The 18241-nt window shown below is 50.4% G+C and overlaps 8 protein-coding genes across 8 annotated transcripts; 2 read left to right on the top strand and 6 right to left on the bottom strand.

Annotated features, from left to right (window-relative positions):
• Window positions 1-112: 112 nt before the first annotated feature.
• On the bottom strand, window positions 113-3341 carry P174DRAFT_104981 (uncharacterized protein). Its single transcript, XM_024820987.1, has 3 exons — window positions 2709-3341; window positions 386-2639; window positions 113-306 (listed from the first exon to the last, which is right to left on the bottom strand). The coding sequence occupies exons 1-3, from the start codon at window positions 3260-3262 to the stop codon at window positions 265-267; spliced, it is 2850 nt and encodes a 949-aa protein (XP_024685785.1). The 5' UTR covers window positions 3263-3341; the 3' UTR covers window positions 113-264.
• Window positions 3342-3533: 192 nt separating this feature from the next.
• On the bottom strand, window positions 3534-4959 carry P174DRAFT_418168 (DUF1479 domain-containing protein; the record flags this gene model as incomplete). Its single annotated transcript, XM_024824665.1, has 2 exons — window positions 3534-4703; window positions 4759-4959. 2 exons carry the CDS (start codon window positions 4957-4959, stop codon window positions 3534-3536), a joined length of 1371 nt encoding a protein of 456 aa, XP_024685786.1.
• A 345-nt stretch (window positions 4960-5304) lies between these two features.
• P174DRAFT_501821 (putative short chain dehydrogenase/reductase family oxidoreductase) lies at window positions 5305-6777 on the top strand. The gene is made up of 3 exons (XM_024831049.1): window positions 5305-5635; window positions 5701-5951; window positions 6043-6777. The coding sequence occupies exons 1-3, from the start codon at window positions 5584-5586 to the stop codon at window positions 6454-6456; spliced, it is 717 nt and encodes a 238-aa protein (XP_024685787.1). The 5' UTR covers window positions 5305-5583; the 3' UTR covers window positions 6457-6777.
• A 506-nt stretch (window positions 6778-7283) lies between these two features.
• On the top strand, window positions 7284-8930 carry P174DRAFT_366031 (putative amino acid transporter; the record flags this gene model as incomplete). The annotated part of the gene is made up of 4 exons (XM_024822095.1): window positions 7284-7374; window positions 7443-7797; window positions 7856-8084; window positions 8139-8930. The coding sequence occupies 4 exons, from the start codon at window positions 7284-7286 to the stop codon at window positions 8928-8930; spliced, it is 1467 nt and encodes a 488-aa protein (XP_024685788.1).
• Window positions 8931-9392: 462 nt separating this feature from the next.
• P174DRAFT_439003 (Bax inhibitor-1 family protein) lies at window positions 9393-10797 on the bottom strand. The gene is made up of 4 exons (XM_024826678.1): window positions 10598-10797; window positions 10474-10544; window positions 10065-10406; window positions 9393-10002 (listed from the first exon to the last, which is right to left on the bottom strand). Exons 1-4 carry the CDS (start codon window positions 10742-10744, stop codon window positions 9813-9815), a joined length of 750 nt encoding a protein of 249 aa, XP_024685789.1. The 5' UTR covers window positions 10745-10797; the 3' UTR covers window positions 9393-9812.
• Window positions 10798-10980: 183 nt separating this feature from the next.
• P174DRAFT_105102 (EXS domain-containing protein) lies at window positions 10981-12144 on the bottom strand. The gene has a single exon (XM_024820989.1). It carries the CDS (start codon window positions 11926-11928, stop codon window positions 11134-11136), a length of 795 nt encoding a protein of 264 aa, XP_024685790.1. The 5' UTR covers window positions 11929-12144; the 3' UTR covers window positions 10981-11133.
• Window positions 12145-13698: 1554 nt separating this feature from the next.
• On the bottom strand, window positions 13699-14681 carry P174DRAFT_105095 (uncharacterized protein). The gene is made up of 3 exons (XM_024820988.1): window positions 14462-14681; window positions 14339-14393; window positions 13699-14262 (listed from the first exon to the last, which is right to left on the bottom strand). The coding sequence occupies exons 1-3, from the start codon at window positions 14473-14475 to the stop codon at window positions 13894-13896; spliced, it is 438 nt and encodes a 145-aa protein (XP_024685791.1). The 5' UTR covers window positions 14476-14681; the 3' UTR covers window positions 13699-13893.
• Window positions 14682-15646: 965 nt separating this feature from the next.
• Window positions 15647-16461, bottom strand: P174DRAFT_384976 (DUF3759 domain-containing protein; the record flags this gene model as incomplete). Its single annotated transcript, XM_024823231.1, has 3 exons — window positions 15647-16113; window positions 16175-16306; window positions 16446-16461. 3 exons carry the CDS (start codon window positions 16459-16461, stop codon window positions 15869-15871), a joined length of 393 nt encoding a protein of 130 aa, XP_024685792.1. The 3' UTR covers window positions 15647-15868.
• Between the last annotated feature and the right edge of the window lie 1780 nt (window positions 16462-18241).

Below are 18241 nucleotides of genomic sequence, written 5' to 3' on the forward strand. Positions count from 1 at the left end.
CCTTGTTCAGTTGCATATTGCAGATGTTCATTCGGCATCTTGCACACGTTACTTAGTGTTTGCCATCGGCGGTGGCCAATGCAACATCAACATCGAAATCAACATCATCAATCGAGTAGCGGGGATCGTCTCCGAATCCGCTTTTTCTATCCCGAGTACTTGCATCATTTAATTCTCTAAGTCTCATCTGGTAGATTAGGTGAACAGCAGTGCAATAAACACAATCATGAAGAGAAGTTATATAGCTTGTTCGCACCAGCTCTTCTAGGTTGCCTTCCACAGCAGATTGGTCTGCTTTCTCCGCACCTGTAGTTTGGTCAGTATTTGAATGTCATGTGGTATACACGCGGAGTTAAGTGGTGGGCGGAAGGATAGGAAAACGTACCATTGGAGCCAAGATAATCACACCTACGGTCAAAGCCAACACTGTCATGATGAGCTGCAACTTGGAGAATCCCTTGCCGAGGACATCGAATGCCTGGCTGGGAGTGGCCCGCGTGCCGAAGACGTCCCCTCCAAACGCGAAGATCAAGCTTGTACTCTCGAGCAAAGTCGGGGTGGAGAGGACGGCCGTGATGCCTGCGACCTCGCGGTTGTGTGTGAAGTACCACTTGCCGTCGAACTCGAGGACGGGGCTGTACTTGAACAGACCCTCTTCGGCCTCGGTGGAGGTTGGGTCCCGTTCGACAGGCCGCCGGGGGTCTAGCACCGGACGGGGGATGCCAACGATGGACTTCGAAGCTGGGAGCGTGCAGAGAAGCTGGCGGGTTGTGATACCTTGACGGGTCTGCGTGACGGCCATGTGCGAGATGGGTTCGGGGATGACGAAGGCTTGAGAAATCACATGAGGAAGTGGTAGGATATCACTACCGTGGATGCTGGAGTAGTTTGACGCAGAGCCCAACGGGCCACGGTCGTTGGGGAGGGGCGACTCGTAGAGCTCCGAAACCACCAGCTGATAACCCTTGGCGTCCGACGGGGTTGCTGGATCGCCATAGAAGGAGTAAACGAACCAATTCTCGGAGATGGCGGAAGCAATAGGCTGACTGGTGTCAACACCTTTCTGAGTGCTGCTGTAAAGGATTTTTCCGGAAATAGCGTCCAGCAGGTAGAACGTGGCCGTGTCTTCACCCACAGCCGTGATCAGAGCCAGGTTCGGGTTCAAGTACTTGTAAAGAACCGACCTGTCGCCCAGAACTTTGCCGATAGACGCAACGGGGTCGTGAGCGGGGCGTGCAATAGCACGCATGATCTTCTGGCCCTGAGCAGGCAGGAATTCCCAGACAGGCGATTTGTTGTCAGCGGCACTCCATCCCAAGACACGGCCATCGGCACTGAGAGTCACGAAAAAGCCAGGTTTATCCAAAGGCTCCACTGGCACACCATCCTCCTTGACACCAATGGTGATAGGGGGTGAAGGGCCATTGATGACAGCGATAGAAGCGATCTTGCCTGAAGCGGGCGTACGCTTGATAACAGCGCCAGATGTCGTGTTCAGGCTCACTGAGCTACCGTCGTCGGCGTACACAGTGGCGTAGCCAGGTTGAGTGAGGATGGCCTTCACGTTCCAGCTGTCTGATTCAGCAGCCTTGACGCTCCAAGAGACAGCGCCGTGATTTCCGGTGTCGATGCCATACACTCGTCCATGCTCAGTAGCCACAACGACAGTTTTGCTGAGTCCAAAGCCGTCAAGGCTCGACACTTCGTCGCTGAGAATACTAGTCAAAATACGCTTAGGTAATTCCTTCAGCCACTCTGGAAGGTGTTGCAGGTCTTTGGCGTGGCGCTTAACACGATGGACATAGGCCTTGTATAAGCTCTCATGCCCCTCAACTTCCAATTCATGAGCGAGATCTTCCTGGTATTCTTCCTCAGCCCAGGAAGCGGCAACCGCTCCATTCAATGCCTCGTATCTCGTCCACTCAGTCTGACCGTTCCGAATGAGTTGCCAGTCACCCGATGATAAGACTGTTGCGGACCGAACAGCGACGGCGTCCCCCTTGGCGACTACTTCCGATACAGCATGTTGAGCGTGCTCAGTCGTAGGCGCCTGCAGCGGCCATCTGCCCAGGACTCCATGAGAGGCAGATGAGACAACCACAGCCTCCGACTGAGTGATGCGGGTAAAGTAGACATTGGCGTCAATGTTACTCGTCGCGAAGGCTGATTTCTCTTGCACACGAGGCAGACTATATGCTTTGGAAACGGTCGCCGAGGTCAGATCAATGTGATACACTTCCGCCCAGGAGCTGGAGTCCGTTTCATAGTGGACAAGGAAATGCGTCAATGAGTTAAGCTTCTTCGGGGTATGGACTTCAATCGACCTAATTTCCTCGCCGCTCGTGTTATCAATATTTAGTGTATTCACTTGCTTCAGACCAATCTGGTTGATTTTCAAAGCTTTCTGTGTCTTGTCCGTCCAAATGATGACTGGAGAAGCGGTGTTGGCGCCAACGAAGAGAATCGACTCCGGTCCAGACACGTCACTCTCCGTGTTCAAAATGTGCTGCTGAGTCTGGCGGCCGGTGAGGGGATCCAATGAAGTGACTTTGATCTTGTAGCCCTTGAGCAGGCCCGATTGTAGAGAGATGTAGAAAACCTTGGTTGCGGAGGATGATATTTGGAGGGGAATGTCACCACTGAATCAACAAGGCAAAGAAAGGCGTTAGCAACGACGACAACATATTTCGCAGTGTGGTTCATCTTACCTATCATCCTTGAACTCCCACTTCACATCACCAGATTCAGCATCCAGTCTCCGGAGGACACCTGTCTTGTCACCGTACAGTGCGATCGCATCTCGGGCAGATGAAGTCGCGCCGGCATCCTCGAGCTCCAACAGCTCGAGGTCGACCACAGGCTCACCAGCGAACCAATTCTCCCAAATCAGTTTTCCATCCAGAGCACTCCATGAAGAGATATAATCGCCCACTGCGCTGACCATCGCATTCGACCCGTCCGAAGCACGCAGGAACGACTGTACCTGGCCATCGTCCTTCGAGAGCAATGATCGCGAAACGTTCTGTCTCCAAACCAGTGAGCCATCTCTTGGGTTCACTGCACCGAGAAGCAGCTTCTGCGAGAGAGTATAGAGCAAGGAAGCATTAGAGGAGGAGGACGGCTTGAGGAAGAAAGTCGAGTGTGCGGAGGGAGTGCCTAGGAGGGCATGGTGGAAATCGATATGATTGACCTCATCAGGATAAATGGCCACCGCCGAGGGAACGCATGAGGTGAGCAGCAGGAGTGCCACCCGTAGCCACATTTTTATAACCTCAGCTCCAAAGCGGTCATTGGAGGTTTAAGGTGGGCTGTTGGACAGTAAGGAGTTGGTGGTCGACAGGTATCTGATGGCGGGAGATGATGATGCCACTGTTGATTGGTGGTGCGGGCGGTGATGAACGCTGAGCTAAGGGAGCTTGAGCTACGGTGCTACAGACTATTTATCCCACAACAATGGCAATGAAGAATGAGAAATTGACAAATTATATATACAGATAAACTGATAAATTACATGAAAGCTTGGAACTAACCCCTTAGGCTTGGCCAAAGCACGCCTTGTTTGCTGCTTCAACAACGTTCTTCTCTCCCTCAGTCATATCACCAGTTACTTCCCAAGGCTTTCTGCCCATACCCATGGCTCGCAGACCATCAGGATTGACAGAAGACCAGTCCAATGCACCCTTAAAACCTGCCTCACCCGGACCTCCAGCGCCGGGGAAATCCCAAGGTGGTGAATAGGCGAGCGCCGCGTTCCGCTGCTTGAGGAGATAATCCACATTCATTTCGCACATTGGAGTGGCAGGAATATAGAGGACACTGGAGTCACCATTGCCTTTATGTTCCTTGTCCACGGAATGCAACGAGTCGCAGTGCCAGGCGACATAATCGCCTGGTTCGACCTCTGGGACCGAAACCATGGTGGTGTCCAGCTCAAGGTGAGGATGGGTAACTGGATTGTACTCTTGGCAAGCACCTGGCACGGAGCCCGGAAACGTGGCGTCCAGGTCGGGCTGCAATGTCTTCGCATCGAAAAATGGACGCAGAATGGTATAGGCGGTGCTATGAACGATCATAGGGCAAACATGCAGCGAGCCTTCTCCAGGGCCGGTCTTCGACATTGAAAGCCAGCCCTGGAAGAATCTCAGCATAGAGCATGCTCCCGCTCCATTGTACAGATCCATCTTAGCGGAAACGCGGTGCTTCGCGTCCCAAGGGTCGTATTCTTCCCATTTGCCTTCCAAGATCTTGGTGTAGACCCGGGAATACTCTGGATCCTCCCAACGCTCGAGTGAACCTCCATCCACGTGGGGACCAAGCGAGAATTTGCCATCTCCCGGCTGTCTGATACGGAGGCGGTCCGCATATGCCAGAGGATATCTGGTGGATATCCGGGTCGCCGGGTCAGATGAATGCCAGAGACGCTGCAAGAAACGCTGAGTCTCGAGCATGTTGGGATGCGCTCGAGCCTCAGCCTGCGAAGGGGTCCAGTACAGCTCAAACACTGCCGGCGAGTCAGGCGGAAAGGCCTTGACTCGCTCCTTGTTGGCAGCAACATACTCTTCGATCCTATCTTTCCAACCTCGAGCTTCTTTTCGAGGGATTGCATTTCTGATCACGACAGATCCGCGATGCAATATCTCAGCAAGGACTCTATCTGAGACTCTGCCGGACACAATATCCGCATATTGTACCGATGGTATAATCTGCCAACAATCAGCATCTCGTGAAAACAATGGCAATGAGTCGGGAATGACATACATCGCTGCCCTTTGCCTTGATCTCATGCACCTCCTTCTCTAGGCTTTCAAGCAGTCTCTTCCAGCTTTGCACTAAAGCTTTCTCATTTTTCTCGAACAGCCTTTGTTTCAGCTCCTTGAACCGTGGAGGCAGCGGTTCAGGTTTGTAGTCAGGGCGCAAGCTAGGAAACACACTCGAAATGTCCCCGGCGGTCTTGGTCATATGTGATGTTGATGTTGACGTAGAGGCAGCACGAACGGCTGCTCTAGAGAGAAGTTTCGACGCCGACATACTGATGAAATGCTTGCTCGTACCTTGGTAGACTGTTGATCAGTATCCCATGCTTCAACTCGAGGACTTTCCCTGATTTATATACACATTGTTGCCATCGGTATGACAGTATAGATCAGTGGGGAACTGGACGGGATACCATAAACGGCAGGCGGCACGCTTTCCAAATGAGGCAAGTATCCGCTCTGATGCGGAGTGTGGGCAAAACGACATGATTAGCAGAACATGCTCTGCGGCTTTTCATTCAAGGCAAATGGATACGATCCACATCTAAATTTACCATGGAAGAAACTCATAGCCGTGCCACAAACTTGGATCTAAAGTAATGTTCTTTTACCTTCAAGTCGGCATTCTTCCGGGTTGGAGCAGTCACCCTCGGGCCAATTCAACCCCGCGCATCCCCTCAATGCGTAGATCCAAAGGTGATACGACAGCAAGAAATCAGCAGGATTCTCCGACGGGGGGCTTGTACTGCTATGGCATTTAAGTGTAGACCTGCCAACCTTGAGACGCAGCCCTCTCCTCAACCAAACTCCACCTTGAGCCTTCAACAACATGGCTTTTTCCGTCAAAGGAAAGTCTGCCATTGTAACAGGTGCAGGTTCAGGTACGCAAGACAATTCAGACCTCTCGGACCCTCACTACATGTATGTCTTGCTAAACCCTTCATAGGCATCAACCTATGTTTCGCCAAACTCCTGCTTGAGAATGGGTGCAACGTCCTAATCGCAGACCTTGCCCTTCGACCTGAGGCGCAGGAGGTGGTGAACAATTATACCAGTCAGTCAAACACGCCCAGTCGAGCCGTCTTCCAGAAAACAGATGTCGTCGACTGGGTGCAGCTAGACAGAATGTTTGAGGTTGCGGTGAGAGAGTTTGGTGATGTCGACATTGTATGTCCAGGTGCTGGGATCTACGAACCGGTATGTCGTGCACGCCTGGTCTTACCTGATGAGGACAAGTTATCAGGTCCATGATTCATCTTTTTTTGAGCTGTTTGCTGATGGCTCGCAGCACTGGTCCAATTTCTGGAGACCTCCCGGGTCTCCAGAAAGCCGTGATCGACGAGATGGAGGTCGATACGCTTTGCTGGATATCAACCTGACACATCCGATCCGCACGACTCAGTTGGCTATATCTCACTTTCTACGCAATCGAAGTAGCAAAAGGCCGAAGCATATCATCCATATTTCCAGTATCGCGGGGCAGAGCCCAGCACTGGCCGCGCCAATATATGTAGCAACGAAACACGCCATCAATGGCCTGGTTAGATCGTTGGCCAAGCTTGACAGCAGTTTTGGCATCCGTGTGACTGCTGTTGCACCAGGGGTCATCAAAACACCTCTGTGGACGGATCATCCAGAAAAACTGAAGATGGTCGACGACAAAGCCGATGAATGGGTAACCCAGAAGAGGTGGCTGAAGTGATGCTAGCTCTCATTCAGCAGGACAGTGTCAGCGAGATTATTGGAGACAAATCAGGCAGAGGCACCCAATTCCCGTGCAAGGGGGGACGGTCTTGGAAGTCTCCAAGAGCGTACGCGCTGTGAGTGCATTCAATGACCCTGGACCAACAGGACGACGGGGAAACACTGTGTCGGACATGAACAAGGTAGAGGATGAGGTATATGATTTGCTTTCGACGGAAGGATGGGGAGCGCCAAAGACAAATCTCTAGTTTTACTTCATGTAGCTTCAGTGGGGAGTATGATGAAGAACGCTTTGATAGTGGACAATAATAACATGGAGATACGTACTATTCGTACTGTTGTAGATCCATAGATAACCGTGAGATAAGCAGATGATGTGTCAGCCACGCTAAACCCAGATGGGCCGGAATTGTCCTCCGCTTTTTGTCGCAAGTCTGGCTGGGCCTGACACCATCTCATCTCCAGTCATCATCCCCGGCCTCCCTGATGTAGCCCCTTCAAAGTTGAACTTCTTGCTTTCAGACCTTTCACTCGTTTACATTTTTCCTTGGGACTTCTATTTCCTCTCTGCTGGCCTGAGTTGGTGTTATGTTGGACGACCTCATCGCATCTCCAGTTGGTGATAAACGACTCTTAGAACAGCCCTCGTGCCCACTACCCTTATCAGTTAAAGGTCATCTCCACACCCTCACCAAAGATGATGGGAGAGGATGCTGTAGTCGGGGTCGGCCCCGGCGATGGACTCCGCAATTCATCACGACGGTATTGTTGATCTGATACCACTCTATATGTTTTGGTCGGACTTCTTGCTAATCGGTGGCAATCATGCTTAGACGTGGAGCACGGGGAAAACGATCATCGGGATTTCAAGGTGACGCCAGTTGGATCAGCTGCGTGATCAACCTTGTCAATACGAGTAAGTTATACTGATTGGGACATCGGCTTCAAATATTTCCGGAGCTGATAGAATCGTGTCTCAAACAGTCATCGGTGCTGGCGTTCTGGCGATGCCGCTCGCCATCTCTCGCATGGGAATCGTCCTCGGTATCTGCGTCATTCTCTGGTCCGGAATGACCGCTGGACTCGGCCTCTACCTTCAGGCTCGATGCGCACAGTACCTCGACCGAGGCAGTTCATCTTTCTTCGCCCTATCGCAGCTCACATATCCCAATGCCGCCGTTGTTTTCGACGCTGCTATCGCGATAAAATGTTTTGGAGTGGGGGTCAGTTACCTCATCATCATTGGTGACTTGATGCCAGGTGTGGTACAGGGCTTCGTTGGTAACACTCCAGCATATGACTTCTTGGTGGACCGGCATTTCTGGGTTACGGCTTTCATGTTCGTTGTCCAGCAACTCTCAAAGTCGAGTGGGACCTGTGCTGACGACTCATCCCAGGTTAATTGTCATTCCTCTCTCTTATCTCCGACGTCTGGACTCACTGAAGTATACGAGTATCGCCGCTCTGGTGTCAATGGGCTACCTGGTCATACTGGTGGTCTATCATTTTGTAAAGGGAGACACAATGGACGAGCGCGGACCAGTTCGTCTGATCCATTGGGCTGGTCCCATCCCGGCGCTCAGTAGTCTTCCAGTAATCGTCTTTGCGTTCACGTGCCATCAGAATGTAGGCCCGCCTCCACGATCTTGACTACTGACATTGCATGCTGACACGAAGTAGATGTTCTCTATATTGAATGAAATCAGCAACAACAGTCACTTTCGGGTGACAGGCGTTGTGCTAGCCAGTATCGGAAGCTCTGCAGCGACCTACATTCTCGTGGCTATCACAGGCTATCTCTCTTTCGGAGACAACGTCGGGGGTAACATTGTGAGCATGTACCCACCAGGTGTCTGGGCTACCATTGGACGTGCCGCTATCGTCATGCTCGTTATGTTTTCATACCCGCTTCAATGCCATCCGTGTCGAGCCTCTATTGATGCAGTGCTTCGCTGGAGACCTAAGCCTGCTGCTGGAAACGATAACTCGCCTCACCGTCACCCTCTGCTCGGGCCAAGGGGCCACCGGGCTCCCGAGCCCATGAGCGATCTGCGGTTCTCACTCATTACGACGACAATTCTTATCCTAAGCTATATCGTGGCGATGACCGTTTCCTCGCTCGAAGCGGTATTGGCCTACGTTGGTAGCACCGGAAGTACCAGCATCAGCTTCATCCTTCCGGGCCTTTTCTACTACAAAATTTCTTCCCCTGACTCACCAACCCATCAGCGACTCATGAAAGAAGATGACGAAGCAGTTGATGACATTCTCTCCGACGACGACAATTCCGATGAGAATGATATCGAGGGCGGCCAGAACCTTCCACTTACCGACAGCGCAATTCTCCGACTTACCAACCGACACTGGCGCCGAGGCCTGCTGCGGAAGTTGAGTTTAGCGCTCGTCGTATACGGCATCCTTGTCATGATCGTGTGTTTGATTGTGAATACATTCTTCATAGCTTCGCACTGAAATTGTCATGTCACTACGATGATTATGGTCGCCTGCTATCGTCTTCCTTTTATAATAAGCTTGATTCGGATTATTCCATTACTTTCCCTTCCGCGTTCACTTCATCACTCTTTCGGAGCAGGCGTGTCTGGACAACTTCTCCTCATTTCATAGTGCGACTTGGCCCGAAACACCTTCCTTTCTATGTTACCTACTTATTTACTGCTTGGAACTTTGTTGCGGCGATACCATCCATAGGCGTTGGAATTTTCAGTTGGATCGGCCTAGCTGATACGTTTACATTTTCCTTTGAAGTCCTTATCTTACTACCTTGTTTTAACTTCTACTCGGATAGATATCGGGTTTATTCCATTAGTGGTGAAATCACCATACGAAGAATGCTTCTTGATCAGGCGAATGGTGTTTGCTTTGATAGTATGATGGCAATTTATCCTGCTACCAGTTTTCTGGACTACTTGCTGAGGGTCATTCATGTAAGCTTGCATACCGTGTATCTGTCACAAATTATTGCTTGATATTCTGAATATAAGCTGCTATTCTTGACGGTACTGGTCACATAAGTAAGAATTGCCTGATTCTTATTATGATGGAGATTCGATCATCATTGGAGCCCCCGACTGTAGCAAAGGAGAACGAAAACAGAGTGCAAGGGGGACACTCATTAATAGAATACGTGAGAAATTCATGGTCAAGGGGAGCGAATGTGAAAATAGTTGGGGTTTGGTAGTTAGCCTGGAACGTTGCAGATTAAATCGCCAATAGTGCTGTCATCTTCAATTCGTTATTGCTAGATCATTGGCGAGATTGAGTATAGAGCGTGCTTTGACCATCTTTAAATTCGACAGGTGGCCACCGCGTACGATGTATCCATATCGAAATTACTTACTGATTATTCTGGTTGTTCAGAATCCGCAGAATAGCCAGGAACAGGTTGAGGATGTCCAGGTAAAGCGAGATCGCAGCGGCAATCTCCTCCTCAACGTGGTAGTGGCGCATAACCAGCTGAGTATCAACGAGAATATAAGCCGAGAAGATCAACGCCGCCAGGCCACCGTAGATCAGCTCCGCGGTGCTATTGTACGGGAAGAACGCCGACATGAACCCGAAGAGGATCAGGAACCACAGGCCCCGAACAGGTAGGGCATCCAGTTGGTGAAGTCGTATTTGGTCTGGCAGGCGAACAGGGTGAGCGCGACGAAGATGCCCAGGGTGAGGATGAGCGCTTGGACGACGATGCGCGCGTCATAGAAGGAGGTCACCACGCTGATGGAGTAGGCTTCTAGCAGAGTGAAGCCGGAGAGGAAGAGGAGGTTGGCGGGGTAGCTTTTGCGCTTCCAGTAGGTGACGAGCATGAAGCCGAGCGCGCCGAAGACGGAGACCATCATGAGCCAGAAGTTGGACTGGATCCAGAGGCGGTAGCTCTCGCTGAAGAAAGAGATGGAGCTCATAATTGTTGTGAGAAGGAGCTGGATGGTCCTGATCGCCGAGATTATTGTTAGAATGCCAGGCGCGGTATGTATCGTTTGCGAGAAGAACTGCTTACAGGATCGCGTAGACCTTGCGGATGAACTGCATACGGATGGGCAGGGTGCCCTCCGCAACGGTGCCGCCAAACTATGGATTACAATCAGCATTGTCATATATCGATGAATCCGGTTTGCGCATACCTTGAAGTCGTCGGGGACATTGTCGTCCTCTCTGCGAGGCGCATCACTGCTCGCGGTTGCCTGATAAGATGGCGGGGCCTGAGGGTAGGGTTGGTCCTCGAAGGAGTCCCTTTGAGGAGCTGGTTCGTATCTGGCGTTGGCAGCCATTTTGCTGCAAGTGCAAGGCTGAAAAAGTCTCTCTTGAAGTACAAAGATGGTTGAAAACGATGAGACCTCTGGTGGACGAGGATGGGAAGGCGACAGATAGGCTCGATATGATGAGGCCGGGGGAGCTTCCAGACCATGTGACGTCTTCCATCACGTGGTGCCGCCGCAGCATAGAACGAAGTCGACAAGTCGTCGAACGTGAAAGAAACAAAGAATTACAAAAGAAGGCCATAGAACCCGTATTATCAGTGATTGTATTATCTATCTTCTATATTCGTAAATCATGACATAAACAAATCAGGGAGTCATTGGTCAAAATGCTACCGTTAAGACGCCAAATATGTGCAAGAAATTGGTTCATATTCCCCAGGAACTCTCCCAATAGTCCATTACTTGGGTGTTCTTGAAGCGTTTGCATCTGACAAGCGTTCTGACACAGCTTCATCTGTGTCGGTATCTTGTCTAGGGTCAACCGGATCATCTTCCTCGTCGTCGCTTGTGTCGTCGGTTGTTGTCGGGCCATGGGTTGCAGAAGCCCCAGTCAGTTGATCTGGACGCTTCCTCCGCTCGAAGTCTTGAGCGTGAGCAGCCGCCATAAGCGAACCCACGTGAGAAAGGCCGCGCGGACGAGTAGTCAGCCCTGGTGTAATTGGCGTTCCCTGTTCAATGTCTGCAGGAGCGGACAGAGGTGTGGTGGCGTGTTGATCCTGAAGCTGCACATCCTCTCCTGGACGGTCCACTTCGACCTCGGGAGAAGCCACTTCATAAGGCAAAGGAACATCCCTTGATGCTCGGAAAAGAAGCACGTTGGTACAGTGTTCATTTTCCACACGGAATATCGTCCAGACGCCCCTTCGAAAGATCTCAGACAGGGCGACCATAAAACTCAGTAAAGCTGAGTGTTGCATATCCCTGGCAAAAATAGCATAGTAAATCCAGTTGAAACGTATGATGACATCGGCGACCATCGCGGCGTAGTAGACCCAAACCTTTCGGAATGCCAAAACTTCGCGTAATAGTGGATGTTTGGCATAAGGATTCCCCAAACTCCAGTCCATGATCAAGTCCCAAACCGAGGTATAGACGGCGTTGAGCAAAGCAAAAGTGACAAAGGGAGCCTGGAACCGCGTCATCCTCTCGATCCGGTACATGCTCAACGTGGCGTAATACAAGACTCCGAACATGTATTTGCCAAAATTCACGAGGTGTGGAAATACGTTCTTCGTATCCCCATAACGACGGAGGCATTGCAATGCTCTCCAAATCGATGGTAAGCACTGGAAGAATCCTAGGAGCCGGGAGTGGGATGAATTGCATTGTGGAGCATTGTTCCAGTGATGTGCGTAAAGGCAGAAGAATACCTCGATGTTCTTTCAAACATTAGCAGACTATCTTTTAAGATGCATTGAATAGAACTCACCCCCATAGCGTATGTTTGCGAGCAATACATATCGCCAAGGAAGAAATCGCGAAACTCAACAGGATATAAACCAGCAAGCAGAAGACGCCACTATTCTTGTCAGCTGAATCTCGTTGAATAATGCCAAGGTCACTTACGTTTGAATATGCCCACCATTTTCGACTTCTGTGGTATAACACACGCGCAGGCAGGAACAAGATGATCATTGTGAGGCCGACCAGCACAACAGGCCAATAGACATACATAGAATTTATGGTGAGGAAATTAAGCCACATAAACAAGCCTAGCATGAACATGAAGAAGCAAGGTAGCTGTCAAGAGTTAGATAGAATCTAAGACACATGAGGCAAGGGATCATACCTCGGACAATTGACGCCAATCAAGAGCATGCCGGGTGTCATATTCAAAGACAAAAACGTAATTTATCTTGGTCTTAGTCCAGATCATGCAGTCGAAGCAGAAGAGGAGGAAATGAAAAACAATAAGAAAGTAGCCGCCATATATCTGCTAGAGTCAGTTACGGAATCTTATCTGACAGCATTGCTATCTTGTCGCGAGGCGACACTGACCTGAAGTAAATAGCTGGTTTGCACTTGTACACTAGGGTCCGAGTGCTCAAGGTGCCGACTGGCGTAGATCAACGACTGGATGGTGAACAAGACACCGGCCATTGAAAGAAGTCCGGCACGGAACGTGTTTGGAGAATAATCGCCCGACTTGTTGATCGTATGGCGAAGTTTCGAGACAGTGATTTTGCGATTCCCATGCTCGAGATAGCGAGCATATAGGTCTTCGGTAGCAGCCATCAGGTTCTCTACGACTTCACTCTGCACGAACCACGCTTTGTTGACTCTCTCTGACATGTACCTCATCGTGGGGCGTGCATTGACCAGCTTGTCATATTTCTTGTTGATCTTCCGAAAGGCAGTGCGATTAAGGTAGGCATACGCCTTCAACAGCTCAAGTCCGCGGTAAAACTCTTGAAGTGCATACTTCAGCTTCCGTTTCGCAAACCGATAAGTAACTTCATCGTTCTGTGAGTCCTCTGGTCGGCGCACGAAGTCTCTACGACCCGAAACCGACTCGGGATTCTGCGCTTGAAGTGTGTTCATCTGCGCCAGCGCTTCGGAATTCTTCCCAATGCGACCACGCCCCAGCAATGTTTCCTTCAGATGAAAGGCACTGAGGGCATTCAATGTGCTGAATCCGTTCGACTGATGCGCCTCATCTTTCTTGGCTTTTGACTTGGCGCCCAAAATCTCTTGTATCCGCCTATCTCGCATGATATGCAGCTGTTGTCGGAGGACTTGTAAGCGTTGGGTGGCTTCATCCTCCTTCATCTGGTAGAAAGATTCGATCTTGGCCAGTTCGCTATCCAGAAACGCAAAGAATTCATCCTCCCGTCGTTCGACCTCTGATACGGGAGCGTCAGTTTGTGCGTGTTTCTCGGGCGGTTCCCAGTCTGGGTGCGAGAAGACGCGCTTGAGGATTTGAGAAGTCCTCGTCGTGGAAGGCCCGGCCAAATTGTTTCTCAAGCTTCCCTTGCTCCCCGCGTGCTTTGCGGCAGGACTTCTACTGGCGGCATCATGAGACAGACTTCGGTTGGTCTCACGCCGAGACAGCACCGGTGACGGGGTCTTTGGTACACCTCGCCGTATTGTGTCTCTTGGGGGCGAATAGGAGACATCATCCTTCGGATCGAGAGCTGGGTCAGGGAGCTCTAGAGAGACTAAATCCGAAGCTGCTGCGCCATGCTGTGGGGGGACGCTATGATGCTGCCATAACTTCCCATGACCGCGGAAAAGCGCGATCCCGGGACTCGCAAGGGCTGACGTTCATCGCGTTGGCCAGGAGTCGATCTGGACGTCGTCGTCGCATGGGCATCGCCCCGGACCGGGATTGGCGGGCTGCGGAACGAGTTGGGAACTTCGAGTCTCTTGTTGTCCGAAGTTTGACCAGGCGAGGAGCGAAACGTGCCAGAGGGTGTAATGATTTGATCACCAGGTCCAGTAGCTGTACGTCTGAGAGACGGATGCCGAGGACTTCGATTGGTCTTTTGAATTGCCCGAGCGATAGCTTTGACTTTCTTCTTGCCGGTCTACTCGCAGAAAAATCAATGTATCAGCACGATACCATGTGATTGAGAGATAACATCCGTGACACAGATAGCCTACCTTGTAATCCAGGTATTTAGCACGCCATTCAGGAACCAGCTCCTGTTCTAACTCTCTGTTGATCGATTGTATGTTAGCTCTCCGCCTGCTGTGCGGGGTGAATGGAGATCGGGGATCACGAACTTGGCGAACTTCATCCTGGGGAGCAGACGGGATTGTGCATGATAATAAAAGACGGAATGAAGACAGGGGCCTGGATGATCAAACTTGATTGGATCCCATTGGGAGCTTAGGGAAGATCTGCTGAAGGATGAAGAGGGCGTTCTTGTCTTCGCCTAAAAATCGCTGCTAGTAGGCTGCTAGTGATATGAGATATTACTTGGAGGCCGCGCGCGCTTTGGCTTCGTTCAATTACGATAGCCGGGGATAGTCTGTCTAGTCGGGGAGAAAAAAACAGCCATCACACCAGGAAAGGGAGTGACATATGAAATGTCCTAGAGAATTGGAACAGAATCACGAGTGCGAGCAGTGCGCAAAAACCCCAAGAGACAAAGAATGAAGATCAGAGGAGCTAGAGAAAAAATTAGTTTGGTAAAACCGCAAGAGAACTTCAATTAGGTTGAAAAAAGTTCGTCATCAGGGATTCCGGCCTGTTTGAAGCTGCCAAGAAGTGAGTAGATCCTAAGGTGGATAAGGTAGGCGAGGAGACTGATTCTCCAAGGAAACAGGAAGAAAGGCATTCAATTGAGTGAAAGATGGTCCTCTAGCAGTCTAGCTACCTTTAGTGCTCGTATCTGGCGGCACTTAAGCAGACCATAGAGAAAATGCATGCTGGTTGGTCAATCACCTTAGACAGGCGCACGTGCAGCATGCGACGAGTTCATTTGTGCATCCACTACGGCTTGCATTTGCATCAGTTTCAGATGATCCGGTTGGCTGGTAGATATTTTCATATTTACTCCTATTCGGGAAAAAAAAAGTCTATCTCTCGATCATCACTCGATTGGAGTGCATATCGATCCATCGCATACCTAGCGGGCTCTATGGCTCTATTCCCAGGATGTCCTCATCAGAGCGGTTTTGATCCATTGGATCCGTTGGTTTTGTGCTTCAGGAACCATGTCGGGAGCCTATTGGAGTCACCCTTGTTCAATCACTGTAGACATGTGACTCTGTGATACGTGGTCCAGGCACTGCGGAATGGCATCAAGCGACTTGGATCGACTCATTAAAGTCTCAAGTCCGCAAATCTGAACGCACTAGAGTTGTGCTCCGAGAGATTCTCGTGCAACTATCTAAATAAAGGTGATGTTCATGCATATCGCCCGTCTAGGCGGACTCCTACATACCAGATATCTGCGCAACGCTGCCAAGACTGGTGGCGTCACTCAACGACATTGACTGTTGTTTTTCTTCCGAGTTGCGTCATGGAGCGACACTATTAATAATGATCATCTATGAAAGTGTGAGAGCAACTTGTCCATTTTCAGCAAGCATACATACAGAGATATTCAATTCATGGCCATCATCCATCATCACTGTTATCTAACCTATGTACACGTTGTCTAGCCGTCCCGTACGGAAAAGCATTTACCAACGGTCGACAGGGCGGTCGAAGCGCTCGTGGGGCGGGTAGCGACCTGGGTCGTACTCTGGGGCACCCTGTCGGCCGATGTAGTGCTCATCGTACATGCGTTCAGCATTTTCCTTAGCATGACGACGAGCGCGTATCTTATCCGCCTCATCAAGTCCCTTTGTTTCGATGAGTTTATCGACCTCAGCACCGACAAACCCTGCCAGGGCCTCCTTGGCGAAAGCGTGGCTTACAGGCTTGCCTAGCAGATTGAGATGCTATCAGTTCTTGCTAACATACTAAGTAGGGTCCGGTATACTTACCCTCCTGGCGCTGGTGGTCCTCCCAAGCCTTCATGCCGGCAAACGAGGCAGCTCCAGCAATGAGCTCGTGAGACAGGCTGCTCTCGTGTCTGCGCTCGCCGTACACCTCACGGTGAGCCTCGTCGGATTGCTCTGGATCATGTCATCAGTCTTCGAACACGACGAGCAAAGACAGAATGGAGGGCAAAAAGAGAACGGGACCCTTTTACACATCCTAGCAGGAGGGCTTCCCAGAGTCACATTCAAGGTTGGCTGAAAAGGAACGACTTACCCCAGCCCCAGGCCATTCTGAATTGATCTGGTGAAATCAAGAAAGCGTTTAGGAATCTAAAGGCAGTTGAAATGAGTTGTGATAGTTGTGCGATGGGATAGCTCAGGATCACAGCCGGGGAGGCAGTCTGCTCAACTTATATCCCTGCATATGGCGGGGTTATTAGCTACCTCAGGACTCAACTGGCCTCATTGCCCCTCACGCGCCATCGTCTCAGCTTCTATTTTCATAACTCCACTACCTAAGCCTTACGAGGTTGTAGAGGAGATCTGATGGATCATCCTGCACTCCCTATTCGTGAGAGTGGTGTAAAGGATATGGTAGCGGTATGGCAGCACCTCTCTACGCAGTATTTAGCAGTACTCCAGAGAACCCATCCTCGCTGCTACCGTCCCACGATGTTCCGGATTACGTGAATAATCGTCGCAAGCGCCACAGCGTCTGTCCAATTTTGGAGTCTTGCCAGCTGCGGCGTGCGACTCGGAGTTGGAGGCGTCTCCATACTTCAGCTAGTGAAGCAATTGCTCCACGAGGACGATGGAGCAGTTTCAGCTGGATGAATTGCCTCAGATTTAGGCAGTAGCATTTACTGTTTGTAACTGTATTATTACGAGCGACACGGCCTCGGATCTGAACTCGGAGGGAGAATCACCATCCCATCCTCTCTCTCCCATGGCACCAATCCCCGACTACAGTAGCTCAGAATCCATTCGACGAGCGTCAGAACATTGCAGCCTTGAGTATATCCATACGAGTCGATATTATTTCCATTACTTTTCAGCGGGGTAATGAGTTCTAACTATGAAAGCAATACTGAGCCGGAGTCATCAATTCAACCGTGGATCGACCGATACATGGGTCTCTCGCTCAGCCGTACTTTAGATGAGCCATAATATCCACTCTACTACTGTATTTAGCACTTCAGTATCGAATGATTCGACTGATCGACTCCGCTAGTGATTTGCTAGCATCATTTTGCCGAATCGCCGAGGAATTGGTGAGACCGCCAAGCTCTCTTGTCAAGGCTTGTCTGTCGCCCTGTGGTTACTCGGTTTGGTGACGAGCCCACCCACACCGCTTCCCGCTGTGGGTGAGCCACATCATAATCACGAATTTTCGATATTTGAAGCTATTCTCAACGCATTGGCTGACTATCTAAGGGGAAAAAAACTCACTATTCTCATCTGCTGCCTCTGCTGATCCATTTGATACAAGATTCTCTTGTGTAGGTGCTGGTGGCGGGGTTTATCATGCACTTTCTCCCACTGGCTTTGTAAATGCCTCTCTGGCGTAGCAGCATCTTTGGCCTTCCTTGGAAGCAATTGATCAATTTGCATCTCGTACCCTTCGTATACCATCCTTAACATGTCGCTTAGTGTGTTGGCGCCTTAGGGGGCTTGCGCGGCCCTAATTTGACTGATTGCTTCATTCACTTTAGCCAGATACTCAGCAGCAAGTTGACTATGTTTGACTATCCGGTCAAGACTCCGTTGTAGCTCGGGTGTAAGAAGATCTGTGTGCTTAGATAGCTTTGCCTGATTCTTCTTAAGGGCCTGAATCGTCCGTGGAGGTGAGATATCAACACTAGATGAAGATGGTGGCGGAGAGGGTGTAGAAGGAGTAGTATTGCAGAGATCAGGCGCGTAGATATCTGGAATTTGTTCCCATGCCTGGATACGCTTTGACTCCTTCATCTTTTGCTTTACTGGCCATAATCTGAGGTCTTCTGGGAGTCGTTTCTCAAAGCGATATACCCACATCTTGCTAACCTGTTGAGGTATGCCAGCGCGTTGAAG

This window comes from Aspergillus novofumigatus (assembly GCF_002847465.1).
Source record: "Aspergillus novofumigatus IBT 16806 chromosome Unknown P174scaffold_2, whole genome shotgun sequence".
Classification (NCBI taxonomy): domain Eukaryota; kingdom Fungi; phylum Ascomycota; class Eurotiomycetes; order Eurotiales; family Aspergillaceae; genus Aspergillus; species Aspergillus novofumigatus.